A 13,770-nucleotide genomic window follows, 5' to 3' on the forward strand; every position below is an offset into this window, starting at 1 on the left:
CTCTCGGGCCGCCATGCTGGTGAGCTTGTCAGAATTCTAAGTATTTGACCCAGATAGGGCCTTATCCCCAGGACCGCTCTCCACCCAGCTTTCTGAGCTGGGCCCCCTTTTCTAGAGCATCCGTTTCCAGGGTCACTGGCTTTTGCTGGCTTTCACTGTAACCATTCATTCGTTCAGTAGGTCGGTTGGTCCGTGAGCGGGATTGTTGGGTGGGCATCATGCCCCTTTCGCTGCACCTGGAGAGGCTCAGCATCTTCTGTAGGAGGGACAGCACCCACCTCAACCCCAAATGAAAGCATCTCGCTTTCGAGACCATTCCTCTCTCGGGGCAAGCGATCTGCTTGGTCTTTGTGCAATTGATTGTGATCAGGGAAAGAACACCTGAGGAGAAATGGTCCCTTTCCTAATTGTCAAACTGAAGACACGGGGCTTCCTGGCCCGCCTCCGCAGCTCCCATCCGGGTCCTGACAGATGTCAGCTGTTCAGTAAACTCATGAGGAAAATATCCCCAGATGATTCTGTGGTGTGTCCTCGAAGCAAAAACTGAAAGGGAGGAAGAAAGCTTGGCAGGCTTAAGAGAGGCCTTTTGCTTTGGGGCAAGGGAATCCTCATGCTCAAGAGGAAGAGTTGCAGGGAACCTGTGAGCAGAAGCAGGGAGGCCTCGTCAGCGGGTGAGAGGGCTGGGGGCTGGGAGGGGGGGCGACACTAGGGCAAATGCTGGAAAGTGGGAAGGGACCCGCGGAAATCTTCCTGCTTTGTTCACTCTCCCATCCCCAGTGCCGGGAAAGTGCCTGGGACTCGGTTAACAAGTGTTCGACACACGATGAATTTCACAGCATGTGTCTTTGGAGACGTTTTTGTTTCCGGTGATATTCTTAGGGACCTAACAGGAAGACAAAGGCGGTCAACAGATTTGGTAAACTGACTATTCTGTTGCCCACATTGGCATAGTCGCTGAGGCAGAGGTTCTCAAACTTAGCCTAGCGGAACACCTGGAGGGCCTGCTGGAGACAGATTGCTGGGCCCCACCCGCAGGCTTCTGTTGAATGGAGCTGGGGTGGAGCCTGAGAATCTGCATTTCATACAATTTCCCAGGTGTCTTAGCTCCAGGCACAACAAAATACAATAAAGCGTGCCCCCCACCCCACCACCCCCCCGCATTGGGACCAGGGTCAGGTGCAGAGGGCCTCCTCGTCTGGGGGAAACAGGACGCAGCTGAAAAGAGGCCCCACCCATCACCCGTCACATATGTGGGGCACCTGGTGCTAAGCCATTCGTAGGTGACCTGCTTCTGGATCGGGGTTTCACACGCAGCAGAACGGCTCCCTCGCTGTGATCTATTGAAAGCCAGCCCATGATGGTTTAAACAATAAATGTTTATTTCTCACAGTTTTGGAGGCTGGGAAGTCCTAGATCAAGGTGCCAGCAGGTTCAGTTCTTGGTGAAAACCCACTTCCTGGCTTGCAGATGGTCACCTTCTCCCTGTGTCCTCACATGGCAGGGAAAATGAGGGGCTCTGGCTCCTCTTCTCATAAGGACACTAATCCCGGGGCACCTGGGTGGCTCAGTCAGTTAAGCATCCAACTCTTGATTTTGGCTCAGCTCGTGATCTCAGGGTTGTGGGATCCGGGCCCACGTCAGACTCTGTGCTTAGTGTGGAGTCAGCTTGAGATTCTCTCCCTTTCCCCTCCCCTCAATTAAATCTTTAAAAAATAAATAAAGTGGGGCTCCTGGGTGGGCTCAGTCAGTTAAACATGTGCCTTTGGCTCAGGTCATGATCCTGGGGTCCTGCCCTGCTGACCTCATCCAAACCTAATTAACTTCCCAAGGATCTTGCCTCCAAATACCATCGTCACACCGGGCTTTAGAGCTTCACCATAGGAATTTGGAGAAGCTACAAACATTCGGTCCATAACACTATCTGGGGCTGATGCTGCTGGTCCGGGGACCACACTTTGAGAACCATTGTTCTATGGAGTCTTGCCAGAAGAAACCTGTTTAACTGTGTGAAATGGAGCTTTTCCAATTTTGACCCTGGCACCGTTGTTCATGATATACCTCACAGGGCTGTTTTCAAAACAGCCAGTCGGGAAAGAATGCTGAAAGGGCCATACTTCCCTGAATTGATGGTTGATGGCTAGTGAGGGGCCTCCTCTCCCCTGGCCGGTCCCGTTCCTCCTCTTCACTCCTGTGAGAGACCGAGCACTCAGAATGCACAGTCCCCACCTCACTGAGGGCAGATTTGCTGCCCCAACGTCTGGCTCCCACATTAACCTGCCAACCCTACTAACTCCATGGGGCTTTGCAGAATTTGCACAGCAGACCCAGGCTTTGGCTTGGATGAGAGACTAACTGAAGTTCAATTTGAATACATGCAATAAAGCCATCGGTGAGACCTGGAAGTTGAGGGATCTTCCCAGGGTGTCCCACCGGGGTGGAAGGGAGATCTGATTGGCATTGTTTAAAGGCTGCGCTGGGGAAGAATAAACAACTGGTCCAAGAAGCTGATTACACAGGCAAAGATCATAGCGTGGTGCCAGGGTACCAGCCATATCCTCAGTGCCTACTAGGTATGTTTTCTCTCCCCGTGGACGAGCCTAAATCCTGGGTGCACACAAGTCTTGATTTACATGGTACAAGCACCAACTGCAAGGACAGTTTTTCAGGATTGTTTTGGGGGATTTGCCCAAATGTTGCTCAACTAGATTGCAAATGAGGTGGTCTCTTTGACACAAGCTACCTTTCATGTTCCCTGTTCCCCTGTGCTCTGCTGCCCTGAGTCAGCAATTGCTTTTTGACAGAAGGCCCAGCGGGTGCTTTCTGAGCTGTCGTAATCACCTTCCCCTAAAAACACACCCGTACTTCTCTCTGTCTCTCTGCCAGTTTGGAACTGCACGCGTCCTCCTGGGAAGATCTTAAAGAGATTTGCAAAGATCTTGGCTTTGGCATGAGGTTGGTCTTGGCACTAACCAAAATCTCATCTTTCTAAATGTTCCAAAATAGTGACCGAGGCCAAAGGGCCTTGCAAGTTCCCAGTGAGAACCTGATTTGCCTGGTTTCAACCCTCCTAGTTCAATCGCTGCCCATTTCAGGAAAGGAGTTCAGTTTTGACCCACCCGTCAGATACGTCCCGTGGGGCAGAGGCTATGGAGCTCTCTCTGTGTCCACAGTCACCTAATCTAACACAGGAGAAGGCTGTGGAAGTAAAGAATGGCTTTCTAGAATGCAAGGCACTACAATAAAGTAGCACACACCTTAGGGTGGCACTTGAGGATCTCGGGAGCCCGGCCCCACTGCTCTCCACCAGGCCCCCTCCCCACACACATCTGTCAGGCTAGGCTGTCTGCTGGAACGGATCCTTTGATCATCCATAGGATCCATACCTCTTCATTGCTTTATCAGATTCTCATTTTTCTTTAATCTCATCTATCACCCAATTCTCTAATTCCATTGTCAGTTTTCTTGATTTATTTTTATTTCAGTAACTACATCTTTTATTTCTAGAATTTTTCTTTGATTCTTTCTCAAACCTGCCTTCGCCTATTTCCTTTCTAACAGCTCCATTTCTGGGGCACCTGGGTGGCTCAGTGGTGAAGCATCTGCCTTTGGGTCAGGGCCTGATCCCCAGGTGCTGGGATCCAGGGTCCTAGGATCAAGTCCCACAATAGGCTCCCCACAGGGAGCCTGCTTCTCCCTCTGCCTGTGTACCTGCCGCTCTCTGTGTGTCTCTCATGAATAAATAAAATCTTAAATAATAATAATAATAATAATAATAGCTCCATTTCTTGTGGTTCCCGAAACCCAGGTTTGACCACTTGTTTTGCCTGCTTTTTCTCTGGCACACAAAGAATTGCTTCCTCTTTGTTTTGTAAATGTTAACTCTGAGCTCGAGGCCAGTGGGAATTGTTCTGCCCTAGGCAGGTGATGGGCACATCCGTCAATAGATTTTGAGCAGGCCTTTTCCGAAAGCCCAAAGACTTGTCTGTCCCATTAAGTTCCTTTCTGAGTCCTGGATTTCTACACCTGCCAGGCCGCATACATTTGGAGCCAATGCCCATGCACAGAGTGGACTTGGGGGTCTAGCGTCTCTGAGCTGACTTGTTCCAGAGCCTGTGTGTGGCTTCCTCCCTGCCTTCCTAGGATGATGGTGGCCACTGTCCCTGGACGCAGGCTTCAGACAGTCCTTCCGCAGCTGTGGGCTTTATGCAGACATGTCAGCCTCCAGGTTTCTCTTCTCTGCGTGGAGGCCCTGAGTCTCCATTCCTCTCCCAGTGGCTTTGAAACCACGGCTGAAAGGGTGGGCCCCAACCCCTCAGCAGCCATTCACTCGGGGCCAGCCTGGGAGTTTTGCTCACTTTTTATGCCTAAGGACTTCTCTTTCTAACTCGCTTATTTCTGTTTTATTTTATGCAGCATCTCAATGTATTTGGAAGAGGAAAGGGGTTTCCCTTTCTGCTCAGGCTGAAAATAAGTGCCCAGCATGGTACAAGCTTTATTTTAGCTCAGTTCACATGATGACCCTGTGATGCAGGTACTCTTATCATCCTTACTTTACAGGTGAAGGAGTCAGGATTTAAAAGGTTCAGTTATTTTCCCAAAGTCCAGAACATGATTGTCCCAGAAGTTCCTACAGCTGGTGCACCACCCAGCCCACCCGCCACAGGCTTGGCCTGCAGACTGCCTCCCGTGCGGCCCTTGGCACAGCCGGGCACTAGCAGGCTGCAGGCTCTGCCCCCCAGGCTCACACCAGAGCTTTCTCGCCATCCCCCTGCTGCAGATGGGCCTCTCCCCTTGCCCGCACGCTCTCCTTGCACTTGCCTGTCAGGAACACACCTCCTCAATCTTCCCCCTTGAGTACATGTTGCAAATTCTGAGCAGGAATGAGTGAGGGTCAAGAGGTGAGGATGGATGGGAGAGGCATCGTCACTACTTGGTGGCACACTGGCTGGAGGGAGGTAAAGAGTGGGGGAGCCTAAAGCCATGCCCAGGGTTCTGGCCCAGACAACAAATCAGATGAGGAGCACTTGCTGAGGCAGGGACCTAGGATGGGGCACAGGGGGAGCGAGTGTGGGAGACATTGAGCTCAATGTTGGACACCGTGAGTTGGGAGCACCTGTGGTGTGTCAGGTGGACCGTCCAGGGGCAATCGGACCTGCAAGTCCGTCGGGAGATAAGTATCTGCCCCGGGCTCTGATTTGGCAGGAAGTATGCAAAGCTGAGCCACTGGCTGTGTGTGAGACGGACACACAAGAAGCTAAATGTAGAAGCCCAAGTGGGGTTCGTGTGACATTGAACTCCCAACATCTACTTCTTGAGATCCAAAACCATGTCATTTCTCTCGCTTGATCTTTTGGAGGTGCCAGAGACAGAACTGGCCCTTCTACTGTTGGGGTTCGCAGTGAGGATTCCAAAGCATAAGGGATATAAAAAGCTGCTTTGAATCCAAGATGCAGGGGGCACCCGGGTGGCTCAGTTGCTTAAGCATCTTCCTTCTACTCAGGTCATGGTCCCCAGGTCCTGGGATTGAGTCCTGCATTGGGCCCCCTGCTCAGCCGGGCATCTGCTTCTCCAGCCCCTGCTCCCCTTGCTCATGCTCACTCTCTCGCTGTCAAATAAATAAAATCTTTAAAAAAAAAAAAAGATCAAAGGCATGTTCCAGGATTGATTGTTGTTATGATTACCATCCTCCTCCTCTTGCCCCAAACCTTTATACCTCCTGCCCCCCACAGGCTGAAAGCAGCCCGGGTCCTCTAGCCTCACTTCAAATCTGTCCCTGCAGCCTCATCTCCCAGCCTCGCCTTTCCCAAACCAGCCTGACCACTCCATGCTCTGTGTCTGTGCTTCTTCCCCACTCCTAGGGCAGATACCCTGAAGGGGCCACGTTGCAAGACTGGCGTTGGTTTTTCGAGGGAATGAGGTATTTTGAATGCAGCTATTCAACATGAGATACATTTCCCTCCTACCTATTATGTGCTAGGGGCTGACACTTGAAAGGATTTTTGGACCTACCAGCCAGCAGCCTGATTTCCATGGCCCGACTCACTCTGGAGTACCAGCCTACTCCCAACTCAGACCCCATTTGGCATTGTCCCTCCTCAACACGCATCCCTGGCTCTCTGGTCTCTGGTTCACTTGCCTGGTAAATGGCAGCTGCAACCACTCCCCCTGGGAACACAGTTGCAGGTGTTCAGGGAGAAAAATATCTCTGGCCCAACTGAGGCCCTGGGCATCGCCTCAGGGGATAGCACTGGACATGCTTGGTGCCAACTGCGTTCACCAATGATTCACGAACAGGCAGGAATTAAAGTTCTTCTCTCCCCGCCGGGAAAGGTCACTTTGCCTAATTTCTTTCTTTCATGGTTGAGCCATTGCACTGACACATTTATTTTTGCTGCCTCCTGGCTTGATCATTTTTTAATTACAGTTTGTCCCTCCAATTCTAGCAGAGGGCTAATGTGGGTCTCCTCCCAATCATAGATCCACATTAGTGAAACCCTAACTAGGCATTTCCTTTAGCTGCCTTCATAGATTACTTGGTGCGAGACGTCTGCAGACATAAGCCTAGTCTGAGCTAAAATCCTGTCTAGATGCAGAATCAGGAGCTAACTGAGCAAGCTCCCCGGCATTCCTGCCTGTGTCTTAGCTCAGACTGCTCCCCACTCCCAGAAGGCCCTCCCTTTTGACCTTGGGGAATATAAATCTTGCCATCTTTTATGAACCATATTAAAATGAGATTAAAATGTATCCCCTCTCAAATTGCCAGGATTATGTATTTTATTAATACTCAATGTGGTAAAGAGTACAACTCATGAGCACTCTTAGTCTGTGGGCAGGAGAAGAAATAGGCACAAACTTTTACAGAAAAAAAAAAATTGACAATGTGAGTCAGGAGCCTTCACAATACCTTCAACCTTTGACCCTGGAAGTAATTCTACTTCCATGAATTTTTCCCAAGGATATCATCAGAAATGCAGATAAACATTTATGCATAAAGAAATACAGCATTATGTTACAGCATCTTTTATGTTGCTGGTACATAATTAACACCTGATAATAAGGGAATATTTAAATATAGTTTAGGATATCCATACGATACAGCCATCTAAACTGAAGCTGGTAAAGGCATTTTAATGCTGACATTAAGTGAAACCAGCAAACTTTCAAATTGTGTACACAGTGTGATCCAAATTGACCTTCCCCCACTGTTGTTTCACAGGATGCTTATAGGAATGCTATAAATAGAAAAGTTCCATTTTCCAACAAGGTTGGAAAGTTATTATAGCCATATACTTTGAGCCTGCTGGAAGCCTTGGGTATGCAAATGAAATGGGAAATCCAAAAAAAAAACAAACAAAAAAAAAAAACAAAAACTAGTCTCAGTATGCAGGATCACTCTTTTTATGCAGGGGATCCTGGGGGCTGCTGTTCATGAAGCACATTTCAGAAAACCTGGGGGAACACCTAGGAAAAGATTGCCATATTGAGAGGGGTTGCAGCTACTGTTAGTTATGGAATTATTTTACTTCTTCCTTGGAATTTTTTTGTATCGCCCTACAAAAATGCTGTAAGCATTGTGAGAAAGAAGTGAGTCAGAAGATCCACCCTCTCCAGAAGAGCCACCCAAATGCCACCTTATTGATTCTCATGCTCTACCTACATTTCAAAGGGCATAGGATGCAGTCAGGGTCATGAGCACATTCATGAGCAACAGCACATTTAATCCCACCCCATCCTGGGACTGACCAGAGATTTCTCCATGCCACAGAGAACATCCCCAGGATGTGAGCCATATTCCAGATTCTGGAATATGCTGTCTGCCTATTCTTGTTTGCAGACTTCAAGTTTGAGGTGCATTGGATGGGCTTGCTTGGATTAGATGCCTCCTCCTCAGTTTCCCACTCTTTTAACACCCCTCGGCTCTGTCTGCAGGTCTTCCTCTGTACCGCTCACACACCACTGGGTCACCCCAAGAGCTGCCCCCAGCCCAGTACCTGGTCTCAGGCATGGAGCCGGAGGGGTGTAAACTTGGTTAGGATCTTCGTAGCAGGTACCGAGCTGTACATACAGTGGGCTGTAACAGGATTTTGGAAGTACTTGCTTGGACACCTCCTGATTACCTTCCAAGGGCCCCTAAAATATTCATCAGGCTTTATCAGGCTAATGGGCTTCAAAAGGAGTAATTTTCTGAGATATGAGACAGGACAATATAAAAAGAACATTAAGGAAAAAATTCCTATTCCAAAATGAAAGGGAAAAGATCATTTAGCATCCCTGTTGGTGTTATCTATTCATGAGCAACAGCACATTTAATCCAGAATGGGAGGTAGGGAGGGCATCAAAGCCCTCACGTAGGGGTCACCTTCATGCCGAACTCATCTGTCTCCATTGCCACAGATGGCAGGGGCAATGGAGATGAGGGTGCAGATGAGAAACATTTCACAGGTGGCCTCCACAGGGGGATCTGAGAGAGAAGGCGTGTGGAGGAGAGGTTCGAACATGATTCCCAAGGCACTGGCTTAGGGGATCAGAGAGAAGGGGTACCATTCTCCAGCCTGGCCACCTTCCTGTCTCCCTTCCCAAGGTTCACTAGTCTTGGTTTCTATTTTGGACCATGCTGTGGGAGTTCAGCTCCTTGAGGTCAAGAATTGTAATTCCATCCTAGCCCTCAGTGTCTCTGCTCATCCATTAAAGTTGGTTACTAGCCCAAAGACCATACATCTTGGGCACAAAAGTTGTGAGAGGCTGTAAGTATAAGAGTGCTTTGTACCTGTCCGGGCCAGAAGGACCATGTGTGGTCCTTCTCTGCCTCCCCAGGTACTCCAAGTAGGATGCATGGGAGACCCCTTGAGAAGACCATCATTCTCAGAATATATCTTGCACGAGTTGAAGGGGCCATAGTCTTATGGTTGCTCCTTGGTTGCTCCTAGAGACAAAGGAATCAGGGTTTCCTACTAATCTGCATTCCATCCTTCTTCCTCATCCCATTTTCTTCGCCTTCTCTCCTGCTCCTTTCTTGCCCCTAATTCTCTATTTTCATTTTTCTCTTTCCCTTCCTCCTTCCCTTCTCTATCCCCACCTTTATTTCTACTTTCAATCTGGTATCTCTTTTTCTAGCTTCATCTATCCCCCAAGCTTAGGAAAATAATTTTAATTTAACTTCTTTCTCTACTAAAGAACTAAGAAGAATTTTATACAAAACAAATTTGAGCCATCAACCCCACCTGTCCTCCAAGAATTTGCCAACCTCAACAGCTGTTAATTCTGTGACCAAGATACTCTGTCCATACTCAAATACTTGCCTGATTGGATTTTCCCATGTTCCTCTGCCCCATGTTTGCCCCATCATGTTCCATATGAGTTTCTCTAACCTCAGTTATGGCAACCATTATGTTTGTTGAGTTCTTGGCAATAAAAATGGTTAACCCAAAAATGTCTTCTCCCCCCTTTCATGATTAGAATAAAAGCCTATTTGATCTTTCATTGAATATTCAATTTTAAGTGTTGCTTCTCTTTCTTTTCATTAGATATGTGACAAAGAATGGCATTACTACGTCATCAATGTGGAGTTTCCTATAGTTACCTTATACATGGATGGAGCAACATATGAACCCTATCTGGTGACCAACGATTGGCCCATTCATCCATCTCACATAGCCATGCAACTTACGGTCGGCGCTTGTTGGCAAGGTAACTCCACATCAGGCCCTCTCCCTGCCTACTGTGTACAGTCCAGGAAAAGTACTGAGAGAGAAAAGGGAAACGCAAGTGATGTGAGACTTAGCCTGGAAAATTTACTACCGCTTACTAATAAAACAGGACTTTTTAAAATAAGGATTAATTCAGACACTAAATTTGTGTAATAATAAAACACTTGGCTTGAGACCAGGTTTTGATGTTAAATCAACATGAGCAGTTTCATGGTTGCCTCTGAGTTGCTAGTGGCTTTTATTGTTCTGGAACCTTCTCTGTTTTCAAATGGGGGTTGTGTAGAGAAAAGGCTGAAAGCAAAATCCTGTACCAAAATTGTCATTTGACTCTCTTGATGCTAATCAGGATCCAAGGATCTCCCTTTATCCCCACACAAGTTGTCCAAGCCCCCCAACCCTCTGCTCTGGGAGCTCATAAATATGCAGGGCCGAGGGGATGGATTGTTTACAGGCATGAGGCTATGGGAGGCCACCATCAAGTTCAGCTCAGCTCTGAGCCCTTTCCCCACTCACTAAGGGCAGAGGCTCCTCATTGCCTTCCCACTAGAAGGGCTCTGCTACCTCCTCAGTTCCTGTGCTGCTGCCTCTCCTCCAATCCCCAGATTAGAAGGTGAAACTCCTCTTTGGAAACAAGAAAACCAGCTCTTCGAACATACATTTAACCTTTCTTTCACTCAGATCTGTTGGAATCTTTGTTTTTGTTTTCTTAAAAGCTGGGGTGCTTTGAAGTACCAGTGAAAGAATAGAGGGGAAGAAAAATGCTCCCCAAATAAGCATATTTGTACTCTGAGATGACCCAAACTCGTGGTGACGGAGTCTGAAAGTTACTAAGATGTGTGACTTCGACCATTCACCATGGGAAAGAACATCAGAGAACCAGTTGACCAAAGAGTGAGCTACGGGACATATAGGCCCCTGTGAGTTGAGACAAAGAGTGGGTGCTGGACCGCACCATGCAAAATAGGATCAAAAAATGCACACATAACACAGTCTGGGAGCACTAGGGATATAAAACCCAGGAAGGAATAAAGCACAAATGAGGCAAGGGAAGAGAATATATTTTTAGCTGAAGTCAACCACTTGACATCTAACGTATGTCACACAATACTAAGAAGTCATCAAACATGCCAATTGAACTGGATAAAAGCTTCATGTGTATTGCAGAATTTTCCAGGAACTCAGAAAAGGGAGACTGTGTCGTGTGGCAAGAGTCTATGAAACTAATTCATATAGCAAGCCACTGATTCAGAGATTGCACAGGAATCATCAGTCACTGAACACAGCCGCCCTCTCATGCGGCTCGGTGCCCCAGCTGGACACCACAGCCAGCCTCTGGATATTCTGGAACATAGGCTAGATGCCGCTCATGAGTTAAAGGGGTCCTGTGACATCCTCACTATGAACTTCACCATGACTCTTCCCTTAGAGGCCCTCAGAGACCACATCGAGATCCCTGTCACCCCAGCCTGCAGTGGGAACCCGCCCCCACCTCTACAAGGCCAGCTAGAACCACTACTGTGTGGTTGTGTACCCCTTGGCGGGGAAACAGTCCGGCCAAAATAAAAAGTAATTTTGTAAAGAATTAAGATGACCTCTTTGAACCAGTTACAATAGGCTAAGTTGTGCTACAGTGACAATCAGGCCCCAATTCTCAGGAACATAAAATAATCTTCAGTTGATATTCACTGCAGATCTTTTCTGTTTTTTCCTGACTCTGGGACCCAAGCAGGCAGAGCAGCCACATTGCTTCATACTGAGAAAAAGGAAAAAGAAAGTCTGATGAATGAATGGTGCATGAGCCCCTACAGCTTTCACCTACAAGTGACACCAATCCTTTTTACTCACATTTTATTCACCAAAGCAATTCATATGTCCACACCTAACTCCAAGAAGGCAGGGAAGTAAAAATCTACATTGTGTCTGGAAGAAAAACTGAAAATATTTTATGAACAACACTGATGAACACCATGGTCTATTCACTTAGGCAACAGATATCTGACTGTCCTTCCCACGGGGAAAGAAAAAAAAACAAACAATCACAACCATCTTGCCTAAATGAGGCAACCCAAAATTCCACCTGACTCTAAGCTCAACGTCCAGATTCTCTGAGTGATTCCTGGCGACCTCTTCATCAGGCTGAGAGGCATAGGTGGCTCTCTTTCAGGACCAGCTGTGGCCCCACTTAATCTGGAGACCTATACACTAAAAGGAAGAAATAAGCTGCCACCACAACTCCTATACACACCCACGATGCAAAAGTGGAATAAGGAAAATAACCAAAAAACATTTCCACTAAGCCAGAGGAAGAATTAGAGAAACACCGCAGTCTTTGGTCACTAGCAATTCTGAAATCCCTCTGGGCTGATGCTTTAAGGGCCCCTAACCCTAAAGTGGAAAGTGTTTTTTGTGGCTCCTGACTCCATTTTCTGGGAGTCTTTCCTTCTTGATATTCTCCTAGGCTACAAATAAGACAGCATCATTGCTCCATAAATAACAGCACTAATATTATATCTGATAATGATTTATTTAAAAGCTATTTCACAAAACGCTTTTCAAACCAAAGCATATGTTCCTTTTAAAAGAATGTGGGAAAAAAATAAAATAAAATAAAATAAAAAATAAAATAAAATAATAAAAGAATGTGGGAGAAAGTGCCTAGGAGGTGTTCACCGCCAAGTGTTTCTGCCCTCTTCCCAGAGGGATGCTGGAAGGTGCGGTCATAGGACTTGCTTTGGCCAATTAAGTGGGAGTGGAAGTGCCTGATGTCATTTTCTGGATGAAACTTCAAGAGACAGTGATGCAAGGAGGCCCTTTATGTGCCTGGGTATTTACAATCCTGTGAGAAAGAGCTAGGAGTCCCAACTTGTAGATAAAGAAACCGAGGCTTTCTGAGGTAATGTAGCTGACCCTAGGTCACCCCGCCAAACCTGCCTGACCCCAGGTCTTCAGAGCCTGTTTTCTTCTCATTGTGGCTTCTTTCCCCATTGCTAGTTGATCATCCTGTTGATGTGATGATGTGTTTGGGAAAATGCTGGAGCTGATGTGTAAAGTCTGCAACCCCTTCACCTTTTGACACATCTGTCAATTCTGGAATCAAAACCCCACAGCAACCCTGCATCCCAGTTGCTCATCCCTTGTTATATTTTCTCTCAAGTGACCCTCCAAAGAGCAAGGAAGAAGAGTTTAGGCTTTAGAGTCAGGAAATTTTGAGTGTGAGTCCAATCCCCACCCTGCCACTTGCTGGCTGTATGGTCCCAGCAGAACCTGTAACTTCCCTGAGCAACTATTTTCTCAGCTATAAAACTAGGCCAATACCTCCCTTGTCATTATAAGGTACAGGTGATAGGTACATGGAGCGTGCTCAGCATGCTTCAGTTGAATAAAGGCCTAAATTTGAAAACATCTACCGGTCTCCGCCTCCATCCCTTCTCCATTCCTTGCACCTAGACCCTACGTGGCAGACAGTCTGCAGGACCTTTGGTATGCCCTGGCTTTTGCCATTCCAGCCTCCCCGTGGCTCCTTGTAGGCACCAACTCTCCCCCCCTACCCTAGGAGGAGCCATCCCACACAGACCCTGCTCTCTCAGGTCCATCTACGTGTCAGAAGGAAGGTCAGTGAAGCAAGAGAAGAGCCAATGAGAAGACAAGTGTTGGACACAGCCCTTGTGGTGTGGGCAAGAACCTGATCACGTGGTCTGTCAGGCCTTGGAGATGTAGGCATCTGCCCTGAGAGGAAAGATAATATATTGGTAAATTTTCAGCGTAGGAGAAAATCCTTCAAAATCTTCAAACTTGGGCCTTCTCGGAGGGCTAAGAGTTCACCAGGAAGACAGAGAAGGCAACAACAGCATATGCCGTTGCAGGGAAGTTTCACACAGGTGTGCTCAGAGCACCCGGTCGCTTGGGGGTTCGGGGGCCAAGACGAGTGCAGGAGAGCCTGGGAAGAGGAGTTGTGACCAGACCACAGGACACCCAACCACCTCGTGCAGGAGCTTGGATTCGCATCAATACCTGCATCCTCCTTGGAGTCATGCTTTGCCTTGGAAGAAGACATCAAAAGACC

At 47.6% G+C, this 13,770-nt stretch overlaps 1 protein-coding gene across 1 annotated transcript in view; it reads left to right on the plus strand.

Annotated features, from left to right (window-relative positions):
* The window catches only part of CLSTN2 (calsyntenin 2), a 601,316-nt gene that overhangs the window by 543,230 nt on the left and 44,316 nt on the right, over positions 1 to 13,770 (plus strand). The window contains exon 9 of the mRNA XM_072726986.1: positions 9,525 to 9,687. Within this exon, the coding sequence (XP_072583087.1) occupies positions 9,525 to 9,687 (163 nt within the window). The remainder of the gene's footprint in view (positions 1 to 9,524; positions 9,688 to 13,770) is intronic.

This window comes from Vulpes vulpes, chromosome 11 (genome assembly GCF_048418805.1).
Source record: "Vulpes vulpes isolate BD-2025 chromosome 11, VulVul3, whole genome shotgun sequence".
Taxonomy (NCBI): domain Eukaryota; kingdom Metazoa; phylum Chordata; class Mammalia; order Carnivora; family Canidae; genus Vulpes; species Vulpes vulpes.